Raw genomic sequence first — 20219 nt, 5'->3', positions numbered from 1 at the left:
CTGTCGTAATCGCGGGCACGTCTCAGTTCTCCTATCTGCTGCTCATGCTAGTTGTAGACATTGACAGGGAGCCACAAACTGAGAAATGAGATACTTGCAGTGTGCTTTTAGCTTAGCTGGTGTGTTGGCTGTGGGACATACCTGTGTCGTTTGAATCCATGCATTGGATCGTCACGGGAGTTATTCTTTTTGGCTCGCGCGCAGTACCAACGCCGGCCCGGGACATCCAAGTGCACCGAGAGGACTCGATAGCCATGGGAAATACCGAGATGTACGGCACCGGCTTCTGCTAACTGTCTCCATTTGTATGTTGTCACTCATTGCGCGCGCGCGCGCCGTGTCGCGAGCACGGAAACACGGAAGTAGCTTGAATGGTGATGCTACTGAAATGTAAACAAAACAAGTAGAGCACGGCGCAGAACTCTTGCTATTGTTATGAAAACCATAAAGCCTCACTCGCAACCGATACGGTCGTGTAGCTCCCCTTGACGAACGATGGTTCGGTCGAACGAATCGTTTTTTTGTTCCACCCCTACTGAAAACGTAACTTGTCTGACGTCACTCCCCCTGGCGAGAGGGCGGAGACGACCTCATCCCATAATGCTTCACGGACCAGTTGAGGATGGAAATAAATTATTTTTTTTACCACTTTTATGGTCCATAATGCACACTTTTTTTGTTGTGTTGTGTGCCTGTTGGTTAATAAAACTAGTAGTAAAAGTATCATCACTTTTGTTTTGAATGTGCAAACCATTCATGACCAGACCATGGCTGAATTCAGTGTGGTGATCAATGACTTCTGCCTCATCTTCGTAGTGAGCAGTAGTTGTTTGTGACTGTTACAACAGTGAGATAGCGTGCCTTCTTCATGAAAAATGTGGAGTAACGCATTGATTCTCTGGACAGTAACTTTAATCAGACTACTTTGTAGAATAAAGTAACGCGTTAGACTATTAGTTACTTTAGAAAGCAACTTTTTTGAGTAACGCGTTACTAAGTAATGCGTTACGAAGTAACGGGTTACCGGGCAACACTGCGTACATCTAGTTTGGGAAGAAGACTACGATTGTCAGTAGCGGTGTGGTTATGTGTGTGATGTGCTGTGTATGTGTAAGAAAACACTGGCTGATTTTTTTATTTTTTCATGTGTGGGGTTGTTTAGATTTTATAAATCACTCAATATATATTTTTTTAAATCAGCATGTGTCTACCCTTCTTAAAATGTTATTTTACCACAATGCCTGCACAGTTAATGAATTTTTCATGATGGTGGTTTTAGATGCTAAAGTTAATGAAAATGAGAAACGGCTAATGAACTGTGGTTATTTTGCAGGCTGCATATCAACATTCTTTGCTAATTAGCTTCAAATCAATGGAAGCAAATGTGATTGTTATCGGCCAGTTTGCTCCTGCTTCTGCATGAAGACGAGTAGGCCAGACTATTGATCATCAGGTAGGAGATTTCGTCACGGCTCCCTGCGCTAATTGCTCTTCACTTCTACATTTGATCTCAAGGATTATTAACTGTCACTGCTTTTGTGCTCATGTCTGTCTCTTTGGTTTTGGCTAATAAGCTCTCATTTTCACAAACGGCCTGGCCACTGCAGATTTTTCTTCTTCTTCAGTTTTTGCATTCTGTTCATTCACTTAAGTGTTCTTTTTTCATGTGCTGCTAAAATATTCAATGAATAATTCTACTTATATTATAAGCGCACAGCTGATGAAGGTTAAGCTACCTCAGTTGTGCCGCTGACACCTAATTAACTACTAAGGAACGGAATGTATAGTTCGAAACCAAAAGATATTTCACTTTTAGGTAACACACGTGCTTTATAACCACCTTCCAAGAAACAACTAGAGCTGACTTTTGGTTCACCTGTTCCTCCAGGGTAACGTGTTGTTCTCCGCCTTTATTGGAATATCATGCAGGAAGGAGATGGGTGCAATGCTGATCTGTTCTTCCTCCTCCTCCTCCTCCTTACAAATCAAACCATCCGCGCCCGTGGGTGAATTGTAATTGTAAGCAAACAGCCAGTGCAATTGCAGCCCACTTACAGGCTCCACGCACAGGAAGAGGAGTGCTCATTGCTTATAACAAGTGATTTGTGCTTCCTTGCACCCATGTCATTGATTATCACACCTGATGGTTCATGTTTTGAAATAATTAGGGGTACACTTTGATGCAAATGAAGCTTGTGTGAGAGGCAAATGAAAACTCTGCGTAAGCGCGGAGACGCATGTTGGTTTTTAACAACTTAAAAATGTGACAGACTCCAAAAATAATGAGGGAAAAATTGGCATGTACTACTGTATGTTCTTACTGTGTCTCAAACGTGATGTTTGTCATTGTACCAAGATTGACCTGTGAGAGGCAGCACCACTGCCAGAAAATATAAAGACAGAGCAGTAGTAGAACGGGAATAGGCTAATGCTAACTGTTAGCTTGACACATACGGTAATTGAAAGTAATGATTATTTGTCTTCACACACTGAATAAAAAAACAGGAAGTCAAATGGAAGTACATCACTCCCCACCCCTCCACCTGAACACACTCAACAAACATTAGTTCCATGGGGGAATTATAACGAGCACCACACAACCCTGATTTAGAGTCTCCAATGAACCCAATGTGAAGCCCAATTCACACTGACTGCGGAACGGACGCGGTGCGTTTTCCGAACGGCGGCCGTACGGACGACGCAAGGACTGCAATTCACACCGCGTGCTAGGGCTGTGCGATATGGACAAAATTCCATATCTCGATATTTTTGCCCAACATCTCAATAACGATACGATAACGATATTGAGGTTAAGCTTTTTTTTTTTTTTTTTTTTTTTTTTAAAATAAAGAAACAGCTAAATATCAATCAAAAGATGTGCCAAGTGTGATTTTTATTTAGAACTTACTGGCAAACGTTAACATTGACAAAATAAAAATAACGAAACATACATTGCAGGTGCCCTATATGAAAAGTGCTGTTTTTGTTTAGTCACAGTAAACATCAACATTGACCAGCTCAGCAATAAAGATCAAGTCAAAAGTGCACTTTTTTTTTTTAAATTCTAACTTAGTCAACATTGACAAGCTCAACAATAAATAAAGCTTATTTGGAATGTGCTGTTTTTTTAAACAATAACTTTCTCATAAACATCATTGTCATAAACATTGACAAATTAAACAATGAATACAATGAATTCTACTCACATTGTACTTGCAAGAAATAACAAAAACAAACTATGATGCTAGAAGAGGCATTTTTATGTGTACGACACATTAATCTGTCTCTGTCTGCATGTGTGCTCTATTATGTAACTTGACAGTGTTTCTAAAGATTTTTTGCCAGGAACACCAGTTTGTTTACCATGTCTGGCTTTAAGCAGGACCTCTCACAACTAACAATGTTGCCTGATGTACTGAAAATTCTCTCTGATGGAGAGCTGGTGGCCTGCACACACAAGTACTTTTTTGCCATCTTACTCAGTTGAGGAAAGTAGATTTTGTGTGTTTTCCACCACATGAGGGGGTCGTTTTCTTTGTTAATTGTGGGGGACTGTGTATAGGCACTTAGCTCAGCTTCCATGGCAGTAGAGGGATCTGCTGGTACTGTGACAGTGAAATTTTGGAAGAAGCTTGCAAAAGACTTCTTAGCCTTTTTGGTAGGTGGGGGCGACTCACATTCCACACTTGTGCACTCAGCAGAATTCTTTATAAAAACAGTGGGAAAAGCAATACATGAAATTAGTTTTGTTTTGAAATAATAGGCGTATCATAAAGTTTTAGTCAATCCATACTAACCTCTTTAGTCAACACGTCATGAGCCAATGCCTTCATCTCTGACACTAGTCTGGTTTTTATGATGGGGATGTTGTTGACACTAATGTATTGTGTCTTGTATCTTGGATCCAAGAAGGATGCCACATCCAGAAGCATTTGTGTGTCTTCATCATTGTACTTACTATTCATGTACTCCAACATTTTCTTTTTTATGGATTTGGTCATGTCAGTGTCCTCCTCTTTTGGGGCCAAGATGGTTGTGTTAAACAGGGTGAGTATTGGCTTGATGTGTGAAACACTGACATAATCCTCCGCTGATAAAGCGTCTGTAAATTCATGCAGTGGTCCAAGTGCCTTGCTAACTGACTCCAGCACATCCAAATCTTGATATCCAAGAACTAGGTGCCGAGTGCTTCTGTCCTGCGATAGGACCTCAGACAGTGCTTTCTGTTGCTCCAGAATCCTGTTAATCATGAGTAGTTTAGATCCCCATCTAGTTTGACATTCAGTTATGAGTCCATGGACTGGAAGGTTAAGGTGCTTCTGAGCTTGCTCAAGTGCTGCTTTCTTCTTCCAGCTGTGTGAGAAGTGGCATACCAACTTTTTGCAGACACCTACTGCACGGTTGATCCGGTTGTCACCTCTCATTGCATTTTCTAGTGAAATAAGTTTACAATAACACATAAGTAATATAAGGCTAAATAATTACATTTAGCATTTTTCCACCTCATGTTATCATTTGCGCTCTCTAGTACACATATACACTCGCGCGCACGTGCCGTTGTTTTTTTTCCCCCTCCCAAAACAATATTGGACGAAATAATAAAACGTACCGATTGCCAGGTGTAGCCTGTGTCCAAAGCACTGAAGCCGCGTCCAGCCATTCAACTCCAATGCCTTGATCATGTTGGTTGCGTTATCAGTGGTCACGCAAACCAGTTGGTTCTCTTTCAAGTCCCACTCCGCTAATGCGTCTCGCATCTCGTGGGCGATATTCTCCCCAGTATGATCCACAGGAAAAAAGGACGTCTGTAGACATCGGGTCTTGAGTTCAAAGTTTGAGTTAATAAAATGGATCGATAAACTGATGTACGGTTCAGTCGTCCGGCTTGACCACAGGTCCGTGGTTGTGGCAAAATGATCCATTTCGCGGAGCTCAGCTTGAACGTCCATTTTACTTTTGTTATAAAGTTGTGGAATGGCCACTCGATGAAAATGTGATCGGGATGGCAATTTGTAACGTTTGTCCAGCGTTCGAACCATTTTCTGAAAGCCCACTTTTGTAACCGTGTACACGGGTACCATGTCCTTCGCGATGTGGTAAGTTATGGCATCCGTAATTTCTTTGTGCCTGGTTGACGTCAACTCGTATGGCGTAACGCTACTAAATGCATCGGCAATAAAACTTTGTTTGGGCTTCACTTGGGAGGATTGAGAAGTCCCCACGTTTGTTCTCATTTCACAACACTCCTCATATAGTACACGGTGGTGTAGTTTCAGGTGGTGAAACATGTTAGTTGTGCTACCTTGCTTCGTAGCAATTCTCACCAAACACGTCCGGCCCAAAACCACGCTCTGCTGCTCATCATCTTTTCTAAATCCAAAATAGTTCCATATAACTGACGTATACTTGTTCTTAGCCACTAAAGTTGTCGATGACGCCATTGCGCCAGTATCGCCACTTGCGCTCATAAAACAAAAAAAACCCTCGTCTTTTATTGTTCTATTTCCTCGAGCGCGCACACGTCTCTTCCGCCCTCCCATAGTTAAATATCATTGGCTGGGTATAGCTGTCAATCAACGTGAAAGCAGGAATATGGTTGGCTGACTTTGTTAGCTTGACTGAACTGTAGCGCCCCGCGAACGTGAAAAGTCCACAGTTGACTGATATCGTCAAGTTTTAAATATCTATTTTGTGAATGTCTATATCTCGATATCGATACGATAAAGATATATCGCCCAGCCCTACCGCGTGCGTTGCGTGTCCGGAAATCTGCTCCCGACAGAACACAAGATCACGTGGGGTTCATGCTGGAGAGTTGAGTTTACCCAATAACAAGCGTGTATATGGAGTCCTATTTGTAAACAAAAGCCACGCTTGCCTTTTGTCACATCAAAATCTGCTCCCGAAAGTCCACAAGATCACGTGGGGTTCACGCTGGAGAGTTGAGTTCACCTAATAACAACCGTGTGTATATAGAGTCCTATTTGTAAACAATAGCCACACTTGCCTGTTGTCACATCATTATGCTTTTTGCACATTATTTCTGGGACTTCTACCATGGCTGTTCTACCATGGGTAAGTACGTTTTGTGTTTAAATAGTGTCATTTTGTCGTGTGTTATTTATTCTGAGCTCATTTTTTTGTCTTAAATGTCCAACTGATGTCATGCTATGTAGTTAGCTTGCTTCACTCCCCCCAAAAAAACAAGTTCGCAAACGGTTTTATTTTTAAATAAACCGGATTTACCTTGATGCGAGACGCCCGATTTCCTGTCCGGCTCGTGTAATTTCTTCAGCTTCATGAAATTCCGCATGCGGCGTCCGGAAAAAATAGAACGCTTGCGGAAACCTTCCGTATCGTCGCGGTCGTTCCGCACCACAGACGCACCGCACCGAAGCTGGTGTGAATTGACACGTAGACTTAAATGCGTTCTATCCTTGCGGCGTCCGTACGGCGGCCGTACGGAGAACGCACCGCGTCCGTTCCGCAGCCAGTGTGAATTGGGCTTTAGAGTAGGCCTCTTTTTCATATATTAGCAAGCTGAATTGCGGTAGGCCGTCATGTCACTGTGACCTTTATCCTGGCTCTGCACTTCAAACCAGTTAAGACCATAAGAGTCACAGATTGTCACATGGGCTAAGCAGAGCTGTTGTCCTGTGTTGGTGTGGGCCCAGGGAGTATAAAGAATAGGAATCATCTTGTACAGATTAGACCTTCTTCCACATCCAGCAGAAAAATGATCCACAGCGTCTACTCAATATTTCTGGAATCTGTTATAGTTCAACTGAGAAAATGTAGTCTTCTGGTTGTTCGTGTTAGCATAATATTGCAAGCATTATAGATAAAAGAACTGGTTTAAAGTTCCCACAGAACACCCACATGCATATTTTTGAATATGTGGGGAAGCCAGAGTGCCCATACACAAGCACAAGGAGAACATACATAATTGAGACAGGAAAGGTGGAACCGAGGTTCAAATCCAGACTCTCAGAACTGTGAGGCAGATATGCTATCCACTAGCACATCGAGCTGCCCGAACATTCATACAACATACCGGTAACAGTAATTGACACAAATTTGAATAAATTCAAAAACAACCTTGCCGTCTTTATGTAAAGCAAAGCAACAATCTGATCATCACTCTTACCCTTTACGAGAAGACATGGTTGCCATAGTGTCTATATTTAAAGCAATTACCAAACAAGACAAGGGTGTGTTCTTTGTCAAAGACGATCATATCCAATGCGGCGAGCAGCGAGGAAGAGATCAAATCGAATGACCTGTTGAGAATTGATATCACATTTTGAACAAATTCTTCAATTTATGTATTCTAATCTAATTGAGAGCGGGATCAAACCGCTTCATCTCTTTGATTAATGTCGAAGGAGGCTATCTTTCATCAGCGCCTGTCTCGGCCGCGAGGCGAGCAGGCGTCCGTCGATCCAATTTGGTGTCAGCGTAGTTCAAGCCGTACGGGGCCATGTTCCATGTTTCATAAAAAACAATTTGGTGTAAAATGTCCAGTCAAAGGAGGCGCCAAGGTTGTTGTGCAGTTGATGGGTTATATATTCTCGCACTCGCGCCCAGACAAGATAACGTCATTGGAGGCAGCCGTGTGATTCATGTCGGCCGCCGTGCTGACGCTCCGCTTGACTCTCATAAGCGAGGGTGTCCGAAGGTCCCGGAGGGGCCTGTGGTTGAGCCCCCGAGCCCCGCCATTGTCCTGCAGCGTGCAGCACGGTGGCCTTGATGACACTGGAAGAAAACACAACAAGGTCAGCAAAGCTTTTACATTCGCTCCTTCATGCTGACTTTTTGTTGATACAGGAATATCCCACAGGTCACACCTCTCTTGCGCATGCTGCGAAGCAAAGCAAAAACCAAATATAGATGAACTTCTCCTATAACAAAGTATGCACACATCCCCTTTTTATTCTGCTGATTTCATGAGAAAAGGACATGGTAGTCGTAGCATTCTGTCATACAGCAGGTCCGCCAATGTCGAACACCTTAAAACTCATGAAATACGAAGTTTCTGGGGAAAATACTAAAGTCATACCAATCATGACCTCGAACTGTCAAAATGCATGATGTTGACACTCCTCGGTAGACCTCATTTCAGTCAGCATCAAAGGATAAACCTGCATGTGTGTTTTGCTTTTTCTTTTGGCTTTTTGTGACTTCTGTTAAGTGATGTTTGCCTCTGTTACTGCTGATATTTTGATAGGTTTCTACTTATTGGATTTTTTTCCCACTTTCCCAGTGGCTCAACAGGACTCTAGATCAGTTGGATAAAACATTTAATTGTGAGAAAAAAAAAGGTCTCGTGATTGTCTGTGGCTGGTTTCGTGCAATTGAATCTGTCTGTGCTATTTGACAAGGAGACAAGGAGTGTGAAGTGAAAATGTAGACCACTACATATCTTTTCATGCTACCTGCAGACTGGCTTGAAGTGCTAAATATCAGTGTTAGATTTTTAACGCTTTACATTCCATTAGGTGTGTTTCAGTTTACCAAGGCTTTAGTCAAATCCACCTTTGTCCAAGTCAAGTTTGAGTCACAAAGGTTCGAGTCCAAGTCAATTCCGAGTCACAAAGGTCCGAGTCCAAGTCAATTCCGAGTCACAAAGGTCTGAGTCCAAGTCAATTCTGAGTCACAAAGGTCTGAGTCCAAGTCAATTCTGAGTCACAGAGGTCTGAGCCCTAATCAATTCCGAGTCACAAAGGTCCGAGTCCAAGTCAATTATGAGTCACAAAGGTCTGAGTCCAAGTCAATTCTGAGTCACAGAGGTCTGAGCCCTAATCAATTCCGAGTCACAAAGGTCCGAGTCCAAGTCAATTATGAGTCACAAAGGTCTGAGTCCAAGTCAAGTTTTAGATAAGATCAAGAGCAAAGGTTTGAGTAAGAGCCAAGTCCAACTCACGAAGGTCTGAGTCCAATTTAAGTAAAGGTCCAAGTCACAAAGGTGCAAATCCAAGTACAGCCCAAGTCACAAAGGTGCAAATCCAAGTACAGCCCAAGTCACAAAGGTCAGAGTCCAAGTCAAGTCCAAGTCACAAATGTCCAAGTTAATTCCGAGTCACAAAGGTGCAAGTTCAAGTCAATTCTGAGTCACAAAGGTCAGCGTCACAAAGGTCTGAGTCCAAGTCAAGTTTCACTCCCCAAGGTCTAAGTCCAAGTCAAGTATGAGCCACAAAGGCCCGAGGCCAAGTTAAGTCTGAATCACAAAGGTCCGAGTCCAAGTCAGTCCAAGTCACAAAGGTCCAAGTCAAGTCCGAGTCACAAAGGTCCAAGTCCAAGTCAAGTCTGAGTTCACAGGGTTCAAGTCCAACCCCAAGTCCAGATGTGATCAAGAGTAAACCATCCATCCATCCATCCATCCATCCATCCATCTTCTTGATTAAGAAGAAAAATACTATTTTCACGAGCACAAAATCAGAGAAATTTAATTAAGCTCAACACTCTCTTCTTTGACGGCATGGAACCCTTTGCTTTATTGACTGTGTGTGCGGCTATAACAACAAAAACAATTTCAAAACCATTGTTGCTTTATTAATGGTGGTCCACCTGGAGCCGTCTTACAGAATCTTCTCATTGCTTTGTGCATTTTTTTTTTTTAAGACATTGTGGCTAACCCCAGTTCTCGATGGTTGGTAAAACCAAATTTTATAACCCCGCTGTTGGCTGACATGACTGAAAGAAAAAGACTGCATGCTTTGGAACTCGCGGTCAGGTTTTAACCAATCAAAAGGCTATTTTGATAGTCTGAAAAACTTAATTTCAATTTTCTTTTGATGGAGAATGTTTTTCCATCCATCCATTTTCTTGACCGCTTCTTCCTCACAAGGGTCGCGGGGGGTGCTGGCGCCTATCTCAGCTGGCTCTGGGCAGTAGGCAGGGTACACCCTGGACTGGCTGCCAGCCAATCACAGGGCACACAGAGACGAACAACCATCCACACTCACACGCACACCTAAGGACAATTCGGAGCGCCCAATTAACCTGCCATGCATGTCTTTGGAATGTGGGAGGAGACCGGAGTACCCGGAGAAGACCCACGCGGGCACGGGGAGAACATGCAAACTCCACCCAGGAAGACCGGAGCCTGGACTCGAACCGGAGTCCTCAGAACTGGGAGGCGGACGGGCTAACCACTCGTCCACCGTGCCGCCAGAGAATGTTTTTAATGAGTAAAAAAAATAGTTGGACTCGGTCGAGTCGATAAAAATATAAGTCTAATGGCTGATTCCGTTTGAGTCAAATGCCAGAGTTCAAGTCAAGTCTGAGATAACAAAAAAGGTGTCAAGTCCACACTCGAGCCCTGCTTAATACTAGTACAATATCCATTAATAAGATGTTTTTCATCACTAAGTTGTGAAGATAGTGTAGTATTGTTTACTGACTTCTGAAATGACTAATATTCAAAATGTTATCTAAGACATTGCCAGATAAAGTTGATAAAGGTTTTCAAAGCTCATACAATGTCTCCTAACATTTGGAGATGCAAAATGTCTTCAGTACATTGTTGAGTTCCAGATTTAGAAATTTACTTGTTCAAATATTGACTTTTTCTTTTTTCCTATGACTTGAACCTTAAAAATATAAATTTTTCCTATAAATAGACATTATTCTTACAGTATTACGATCTCAACAAAGTACAACTTTTCACCTCAAAACTGTATACAACATTATTCACGTAAGATTACAATTTCAATCTCCTGGTATGTTTTGTCCCTCTCCATTGTGGCTGTTTGTAGCAATGTATTCCCTTTTGGTATAAACACACACATTTTGACCCCACTCAACACTTGTCTAATTACCTTGTCATTGTCAATCCCACACACGTCAAAGGTTGCTTTGAAACAAATTGGAGCGATGGTTGAAGCGGCCTATTCTTCAGAGCCATTATCAATTCCAATCAAGAGTCATTGTTATGCATTCAATAAGGCGTCTCCGAAGACCAAATTAATACTCTGATTACTTGGCTCTCGTGCCAAATCAGTCCTTTCAATCTCATATGCCGTTGGAACAATTGAGCTGAATAGCATTCACAACGTACAGAAAAATAGTGTTTTACATGCTATATTTTAGTGCAGAACATGAAAAGTGCTGTTTCCTGATGAAAACGTCATCAAAGCAGCTTGGTGCCACTCAACCGACAATAAATTAAGGCTGCTTTGTAAGATCTAGCGGCATCTCAGGCAACGTTCAAAGTACTATTCTCGTGCCTGTCTGCACCAATTTAACTGTTTTGATATTGTAGCCTTAGCAAGGAGGAATGGCAGGGCACACATCTGCCTACTGCACTCCGTTACATGTCGCCCCCAGATCTAATTATGATTGATTGCCTGATTAAGGCAAATTCGTGTTGAACTGCACAAGCCGTCCAATAAGAGGGGAAAGCATTATTGGTTCATGCTTGAATTAATAATGTATATTGATTTCAAATAGCACATTAAAGTGGTGGGCTACATTTTCTATTGTAATTTACTTTTTGTGTTTTTTATTTTTTCCCTGAAAGTTTAAATCTTTTTGACACTTCAACAATTTTAGCTGCAGCAACCTATGGAATGTACAAACAGTACAATAAAATATATTTATTGATCGTACAGAGGGACAAATTATCGTACAAATACGCTAATTATCGTACATCTGGAAACACTGGCGGTCACTGAACGCACCTCAAGTCAATTGCCGAACACGAGTGAGTACAGTGCTTGCTAATTCTTTTGCTTCTCCAGGCAGCTTTCGATCCTTATTTTCAAGGATAACCACATTGGCACAACAAACCTCACGGTCCCACATTCTAACAATGGAGAAACTCAGCTGGAATTGTGTCTGGCTATATTTACCATGATTCTTAAGCCCAATTCACACTGGCTACGGAACGGATGCGGTGCGTTTTCCATACGGCGGCCGTACGGATGCCACAAGTCTACGTGTCAATTCACACCAGCTGCGGTGCGGTGCGGTGCGGAACGCCTGCGGCAATGCGGTAGGTTTCCGCAAGCATTCTATTTTTTCCGGACGCCGCATGCGGAATTTCAAGAAGCTGAGGAAATTACACGAGCCGGAAAGGAAGTCCTGCGTCTCGCATCAAGGTAAATCGGTATATTTCAAAATAAAAACGTTATCGAACTTGTTTATTTGGGAGGGAAGCTAGCTAGCTATGACATGAGGTGGACATTTAAGCCTTAATATTTTATTTCAACGCTGTTCAAACATGAAAAATGTTACAACCTGTTTGTGAAATACAGTGACTCACAGTTATAAGACTGAAGTTTCAGATCAATAAACAATACATTTTCATACAAATCCTACAGTGTACATGTACTCTACAGTGCGTCAATTCGCCGTCTACAGGGCGACGCGCAGTGATACGAACGAACAGAAAAGTAGTGGCTGGCGGTTATGGCGTCTGACTTTTTTCAGGAAAGAGTATTTGTGACGCAAATGTATCACTCTTTTGAACACAAATTGTTTTTAGAAGAAAAACGCTTTATTTCCGTGATCACAGCCAACTTGCTGGACTATTTTCCTCTCGTCCAACACCGGACCAGAACTGGTGTCACAGAACGCTGTCAGGGTTAAGTCAGTGCTGATCGCACACACTGGAGGTGAGGATGAAATTGAGATTCATGTCAAAAAATCCGAACGATCCCTTTAAGGTAAAGCTTTGTGGTGAATGTCTCTTCCTTGCGGGTCACTGCAGGTGGAACCGCACGCGTTATCCATTTGTACAGCCAAAGTGGCTGCAGATCTGTGTACACCTGTGGTATTTGTAGCTCGAAATGTGTTGAATTTCACTATCGATCGGCAAAAAGGCCAAAGTATTCGCTCCGCTGCGTTCGTGGCCTTTTCCAATTTAGGAGTGCACAACTAACAGCCTGTCAGGGCGCCGGGTCCTTGATGAATTTGTCCGCAACTTTTGTAGCTGATGATCCACTCCAGTCCACCCTTGTGACTCATGACTTCAGCATGGCCTTCCTTTTTTAAAGCACGTCGGTCGGAGCCTTGATGCTGTTTTTCACATCGAAGACTGCGGCTTTCGTTAATAATCTTAATGGCAGGGATATTTTACAATCGGAAGAGCAGTTTTTAATGCAAGCGGCACAGGAGCTTGTTAACAATGTGTGAATAATGACTGCCGTCTTAAAGTTGTTTGCTCTCCAGGTTTGCCAGATTGTGAAGATGCGCAGTGTTCCTCATTAACAGGATTAAAATCGTGACGTCCATAGTAAATGAAACCAAGATTACATTATTATTAAGTTATTTTGAGCACCAGGCGGTGCAAAAGCACTCGTGGAATGGCTGTGTGTATAATTACTCTTCCAATAAATTAATTTTCTTTTAGGTTTTCTGAAAACAAGGGCCCAAACTCACTCAGTAGTGCCCCCTGGAATGTTGTTAATTTTTCTCGTTACACATTGATCGAAAATTCTTCAATTGCTGCACTACCTGAAAATCAACATGTCTGTCTCATGGACGCATTCCTCAAATTGAAGCAGCCATTTTATGTGAATTCCAAAGCTCACAATTGAATAAACTCCTACGAAGAAAGAAGCCTCAGTGGCAGCAGGCGACAGATGGACAGTGCTAAATTGCGAAGCTTTGTTTCCCCGAGGCTAACTAACGTGGATAGAACATGTCATCAAATTTGATGATTATTTGGTGGACTTGCCGTGAAAATTGCCCATCATTACTGCTTGCAGCTTTAATTACTATTGATGTGTCGATTGATTTTGAAATATCGATATCACCGATACGAAAAGTATGTTTGCACTTACTATTTTAATGATTTTTTAAATTTTTTTATTTTTTTTATAATGAATATATGTTTGCACTTTACCTTTTATTGTTGCACTGAGGGTGAAAGAGCCGACACAAGTTTAATTGTTACTTCTTATCACAATGACAATAAAGGTAATAAAAAAATAAATAACAATAAAGATAATTTCCTTCGGCGTCTCCTTTCCTTCTAATCCACAAAACCTTGATGATAATAATAATAATAATAATAATATATATATATATATATATACGCATACATTTTTATTTTTATTTTCCCTACCAGACAGTCAATAAGTGTATTTGGAAAACGTATCGCTAATATCAGCTTGGAATTTTATTCAGTATCAGATGGAAAATTAAATTGGTGATAATTGGTATAGTTTATTGAGCTAAAAAAAATGAGTTAGACGCATATAATCTCATATTGCAGTAGACAGAAGTGTTGATTAGCCACATATATTATGCTTTAATGTGATTACAAGATTGCCGTAATTGAATGTAATTGCTGTGGCTTGATATTCCACATTCACCGGTAGGTGTTCATATCTTTTTTCTTTCTTTTTCTTTTTTTTTAAATGAGCGGGAACAAGATTATTATGTGGTGCATAATGCTACCTTCACAGTTCATTAGCAGTCAGCAGGTTAGCAAATGATTCACATTCCGCTTTTCTTGTCCTCATTTGATTTCTGTAATCTCTGTAAAGAACAAGACAGAATAAATTAAAACACAACTTTCATTATAAATATGACATTCAAGTAGATTCCTGGCATCTAATATAAAGTGGACACGCTGAATTCAAACAGCACTTAAGTAGTGCAATTTGGAACTTGACAATTTCCAAAGGGGGGTGGACTAAAAATCTTGTGAGACATCAGTATATTAAGTAAGTCGATATCAATAGGAAAAACTGAAGTGTCTCAATGTGAAAGACTCACCTCCCAGGCACACATGCAAAAATTAATCTCTTTAATGATCTTATAATTACGCATTTTCTCAATACAACAGTTGAGCTAACCTTGCTCTCTCTAGTTGAATTCTCGCGGTATTTGTGAGTTCACAAACTCCGAAGAATACATCTTGTATCGCTCCCGCTGATAACCGCTGTTCAAGAACCACTGATGGTTCGGACCAATCACAGAGCGACATTGTGTTTGGGGGCGGGATATGCAACTGTGACGAAACCAGGAAGCCAGCGCTGATGCCGGAGGTAACAAACAGACCTCACATGGATGAATGGACGCTACAATTAATTCTGTTCTCGCAGAATCACTCACAGTTTCCTTGTTGAATGTTGAACAGCGAGAGGCGCTTCATGCATTTCTAGCTGGTAAGATGTTCGTGCTTTTCCCCCCTTCGACATGAGCAAACACGAAATTTTCACCAGTGGCCGTGATTGGTTAAAACAAACATGTAGAATGTTGCATCATCCAATCAGCTGAAATTATTGTACAGAATGTCCCACCTTTTCCCAACGAAATTACTGTGGAGAGGTACCATATTGCCAGGTTAGAGTATAGCTATTTTATCATTAAAAAACACATTATATATTTTCTTTTTTGGGGATCCAGAACAGATTAATAGCGCTTCCATTCATTGCAATGCAAAATGATCATTTGAAATATGAGTAATTTGAATTTGAATGAAATTAAACTTGCCTCTTAAGGCATCCAGTATTGATTTTTCAGTTTTTTTAAACAACCCATTTATTGTATTAACTCTTAGAATTATTATTTTATTTTTCCCCCACATTTTTATTGTATGTGCTTGATGCCCGCTGCAGTGCCTAACAGTATGTAGCTTATATGACTTATGAAAATCGCATCCTACGCCAATATGGCAGATGTTAGTGGCAGGTTGCTCATTTGGCTCGCTCGGGAGGTGATCATGGGACATATTGCATTTTATTCCCTCCCTTTACACACACACACAGTCACGCATACACCCCCACATGCACTCTTCACCGTCAGACCACATGACCGGAATGTCAAAAAGTCAGTGGAAGCAGACAAATCTTGAGCAATTTCCCGCTCATGAGGCTGGATTTACACTGCATGGTTCCGGTGAAAAAATTCTGATGTTTTGCTCTCAAGTGGCGCAAGTCGGATATGTGTTACGGCAGTCTAAAGAGAAATACAAACAAACAATGGCAGATCCGAATCAGACTGCTACCAAATGTGGGTAGTCTGTCCATGTCAGCTTGACATCAATGACGTACACCGGTGACGTACAGTATGTATTGTAGTACACTTACTGTATATAAAGACTCACAAACTGTAAAAATAAATACATAAACACATAAATAAATAAATAAACAAACAAATAGAGCAACCTCCGCTTCCTGTTCTCCCCCAATAATAAATACATACATAGATTCAATTGTATACTGTAAGAAAAATAAATAAATAAACAAATAAATCAATGGACAATTGTAAATAACGGAATAAGTAAAGAAATAAAGAAATGTACATCCATCTTCCCTCCTTATTAAGGTGGTCAGTGAACTGGAGCCTATCCTTGCTGACTTTAGACTGAGACTCAGTGTACACTGTACACCAGGGATCTTAAATGCTGAAGGCACAAAATTTCATCAGCGCTACTTAGGGGCCACATAGGACCACACACTTCCTCACCAGTTGTATGACAACAATGATATTTTAGATATGGACAAAATATGTGCATATGTGCAAAATAAGTGTATAAAATATGAAGACATTTCATTTTTCATAATTCATACTAGTGTTGTTCCGATACCGATACTGGTATCAGCAGAGGTGCCGATACTGCCTAAAAACAGTGGTATCGGTGACTACTCACAAGTAACATGCCGATACCATTAATTCCAACGCTAATATAGGATTTTGGATGCAGCATCTTGTGACTTGGTCGTGCACAACATTCACTGATATATAACATGTTCACGGCATGCCGATCTATGATATCCTATTGTCCCTTGAATGCTCTGAACCAATGGCAGGACAGCTTTTTCATGTTGAGGAAAAAAAATCTTAAGTGTCGGTATGGTATCGGTATCGGCCGATACTGCAAAGCTGGGTATCGGTATCGGGAGCAAAAAAAACGGTATCGGAACAACAACTGATTCATACACTTCCCCATTCCTGATTAAAAGAGACACTATCCTAACCTAACAATAAAGGATTTGATGCGAACAATAAAATAACCACATACTGTTTCTTTTTATTTATTTATTTATTTATTTATTTATTTATTTATTTATTTATTTATTTATTTATTCTCAAGCGCAAAGGGCTCTCTTGCATAATAATTACAATTCAAGGATGGCACAAAATGTCTGAGCAGCAATTGAACATTAAGTGCAAGAACTAATTTCAAAAATCAACTCACTCAACATTTTAATATTATTGACTCATGTAGTTTAGGGCCGTATGAGACCAGTATGAGTGTATGTTCAACTAAGACGCGTTTGCCATCTAGAGGTGAATGGTGAAATTGCAACTTAAAGTTACAGTTGATGCATATCCTATTCACAGTTTGGCAAATTTGCTGATTTTTCTGTGATTTTTTTTTTTTTCATGTTTACCACCTGATTTTTTTGTGAAAAACGTGTATGAAATGTTTATCAGCATTTTCACAATATTTGATTATAGTTTGTAAAAATAAATAAAACTGCCACATGCGCTGCCAGTTGCCCATCCATGGTTAACCTCTCACACTCACATTCACACCTTCGGACAAATTACAGGCTTCAATGAATCGAACGTGGATGTTTATGTTTTTTGGAACATGCAAACTCGACACAGGTGGGCCTGTGCTGAGATTTGGACCTCTGGACTGTTAGACATACAGTACCTGTTAACCATGACACTATGTTGCCTATATGAAAAATAAAGAAAGAAAACTATTGGTTTCAGGTGTTCAAACAAAATCGATACTTTTTGGATTGATCCGAAATCGATAATGACTTGGTATCGATAATATCGATATTTGTATCGATCCGCTCACCGTTTGGCACTCCTTCCAGGTTGCGTAGTTCAATAACCTTTTTCAGATCATCTTTTTTGGGTTTTTTTTGCCTCTCTCTTTCATTGCTAGAGGCTCAATTTCTCTAGCACCTTTTTGGTGGTGTCTAATTGGCTTCCATTGACTCACTCGGTCACCGCGGTGGCTTGGCCTCATTCTCTGCTGACCCTGCAAAATCCAGCGAAAAAAAATCAGCCAGTCTGTCTAACAGGCTTTGGCCCTGCAGTGCGTGCATGCGCGCACTGACACACACACATACAATTCCCAATACAAGCAGTGAATGAATGTGTCAGTGAGCTGGAAGTGAGTCAACCTGCCCCTCATTGTTAGTGTTGCTCAAAAAACAACAAAAGGCTCACGGTGCGTTTGGGTCGCCCGCTGTTGCAGTGGGGGGAGGGTGACGGGGCGGCCAAATGGCGGCTCATCAAGCGGGCCGAGGGACACGGCCAGTCAGCCACGTGTCACCTTGAGCTCTCCGGAGGAAGTGTCCGGAAGAAAACCTGCCGGGAATAAAGTGTGTGAAGGATGAAGTGGCAGAGCAAGTCGAGCCAGGTGTCCGCTTGTCCATATGCGACAACTGGGATTCTCAATGAGGACTGAGGGATCGTGTGGCCATTGTTTTTTTTCCGATGATCACTGAAGCTGATGCTCGATAAATCTTGACACACTGCCAGTCATATGATACATTCACAATATGAATAAATCTACTCCTGATACCATTGAAATACAATATGATTCATTCCAGTCAGAATACAATTCACTCCAATTCTGATAGGATTCATTCTAATTATGTGATTCATTCCAATTACAATATGTTTACGCCAATCACAATGTACAATTCACTTTATAAATAGGATGTTATTCATTGAAATTACGATACAATTCATTCTAATGACTATGAGATGCCATTTAGTTAATTTTAGATGCAATCCACTCCAAATATGATACAATTCATATCAATTATAATATGAGAGAGTCACTGGAATTGTGAGATTATGATTGCCTCTAATTATGGAATGATACTATTTGCTCTTATTATGATACAATACCATTCATTTCACTTGTGGTACAGTAAAATTCACTCTCATACAGCATGCAATACATTTAATATAATGCAGACTGGCCATCGTAAATTTTTGTAATTTTCCAATGGTCAGTCCATTTTCAGGCCAGTTCCCTCGTCAATCAAGATTAGTTGCCGCATGTCACCTGCGCACTTCCCCTAGCGAAGAATGACGAATAGGAATCACTGGATGTCGGTCGTCGTCCTCACCTCATGTTAGCCGTCAACAAGTGTCACGAAGGTGTAGTGGATGGACCCAAAAGCGGTGGAAACAGGCGGGAAGACAGACTGGTACGATGAGGTAATGAACTTTATTGATTATGACGGGGAAGGACTGGATGAGACGGAAGGGGAGTAGGCTGGGATGGACGTGGACACAAATCATGGCGGAGACTTGGCGTGGCGTGATGCGGAGACTTGGCGTGGCGTGATGCAGAGACTTGGCGTGGCGTGATGCAGAGACTTGGCGTGGCGTGATGCAGAGACTTGGCGTGGCGTGATGCAGAGACTTGGCGTGGCGTGATGCAGAGACTTGGCGTGGCGTGATGCAGAGACTTGGCGTGGCGTGATGCAGAGACTTGGCGTGGCGTGATGCAGAGACTTGGCGTGGCGTGATGCAGAGACTTGGCGTGGCGTGATGCAGAGACTTGGCGTGGCGTGATGCAGAGACTTGGCGTGGCGTGATGCAGAGACTTGGCGTGGCGTGATGCAGAGACTTGGCGTGGCGTGATGCAGAGACTTGGCGTGGCAGACTTTGAAGACTTGGCGTGGCAGACTTTGAAGACTTGGCGTGGCAGACTTTGAAGACTTGGCGTGGCAGACTTTGAAGACTTGGCGTGGCAGACTTTGAAGACTTGGCGTGGCAGACTTTGAAGACTTGGCGTGGCAGACGTAGCAGACTTGGCGTGGCAGACGTAGCAGACTTGGCGTAGCAGACTTGGCGTAGCAGACTTGGCGTAGCAGACTTGGCGTAGCAGACTTGGCGTAGCAGACTTGGCGTAGCAGACTTTGAAGACTTGGCGTGGCCGACTTGGCGTGGCAGACTTGGCGTGGCAGACTTGGCGTGGCAGACTTGGCGTGGCAGACTTGGCGTGGCAGACTTGGCGTAGCAGACTTGGCGTAGCAGACTTGGCGTAGCAGACTTGGCGTAGCAGACTTGGCGTAGCAGACTTGGCGTAGCAGACTTGGCGTAGCAGACTAAACATGCAGGTCTTCAAACAGCAAACAAACATCAAACAATGCTCCCACACCCGCGTGAGACAAACACCACTCCCTTATACTAACACTAATGACAATAACAGAACACACCTGGGAGACACAGCAGGGAGGGGGAAACCAATCAGCAATACACACCAGGAAGGGAAG

General features: G+C 41.9%; 1 protein-coding gene across 1 annotated transcript; it reads right to left on the bottom strand.

Moving 5' to 3' along the window:
• Window positions 1-2874: 2874 nt before the first annotated feature.
• On the bottom strand, window positions 2875-5330 carry LOC144018077 (E3 SUMO-protein ligase ZBED1-like). Its single transcript, XM_077520214.1, has 3 exons — window positions 4610-5330; window positions 3798-4432; window positions 2875-3705 (listed from the first exon to the last, which is right to left on the bottom strand). The coding sequence occupies exons 1-3, from the start codon at window positions 5286-5288 to the stop codon at window positions 3328-3330; spliced, it is 1692 nt and encodes a 563-aa protein (XP_077376340.1). The 5' UTR covers window positions 5289-5330; the 3' UTR covers window positions 2875-3327.
• Between the last annotated feature and the right edge of the window lie 14889 nt (window positions 5331-20219).

Source organism: Festucalex cinctus, chromosome 1 (assembly GCF_051991245.1).
Source record: "Festucalex cinctus isolate MCC-2025b chromosome 1, RoL_Fcin_1.0, whole genome shotgun sequence".
NCBI classification, from domain to species: Eukaryota; Metazoa; Chordata; class Actinopteri; order Syngnathiformes; family Syngnathidae; genus Festucalex; species Festucalex cinctus.
The sequence above is the reverse complement of the archived record's forward strand: the minus strand, read 5'-3'. Positions and strand labels throughout refer to the sequence as shown.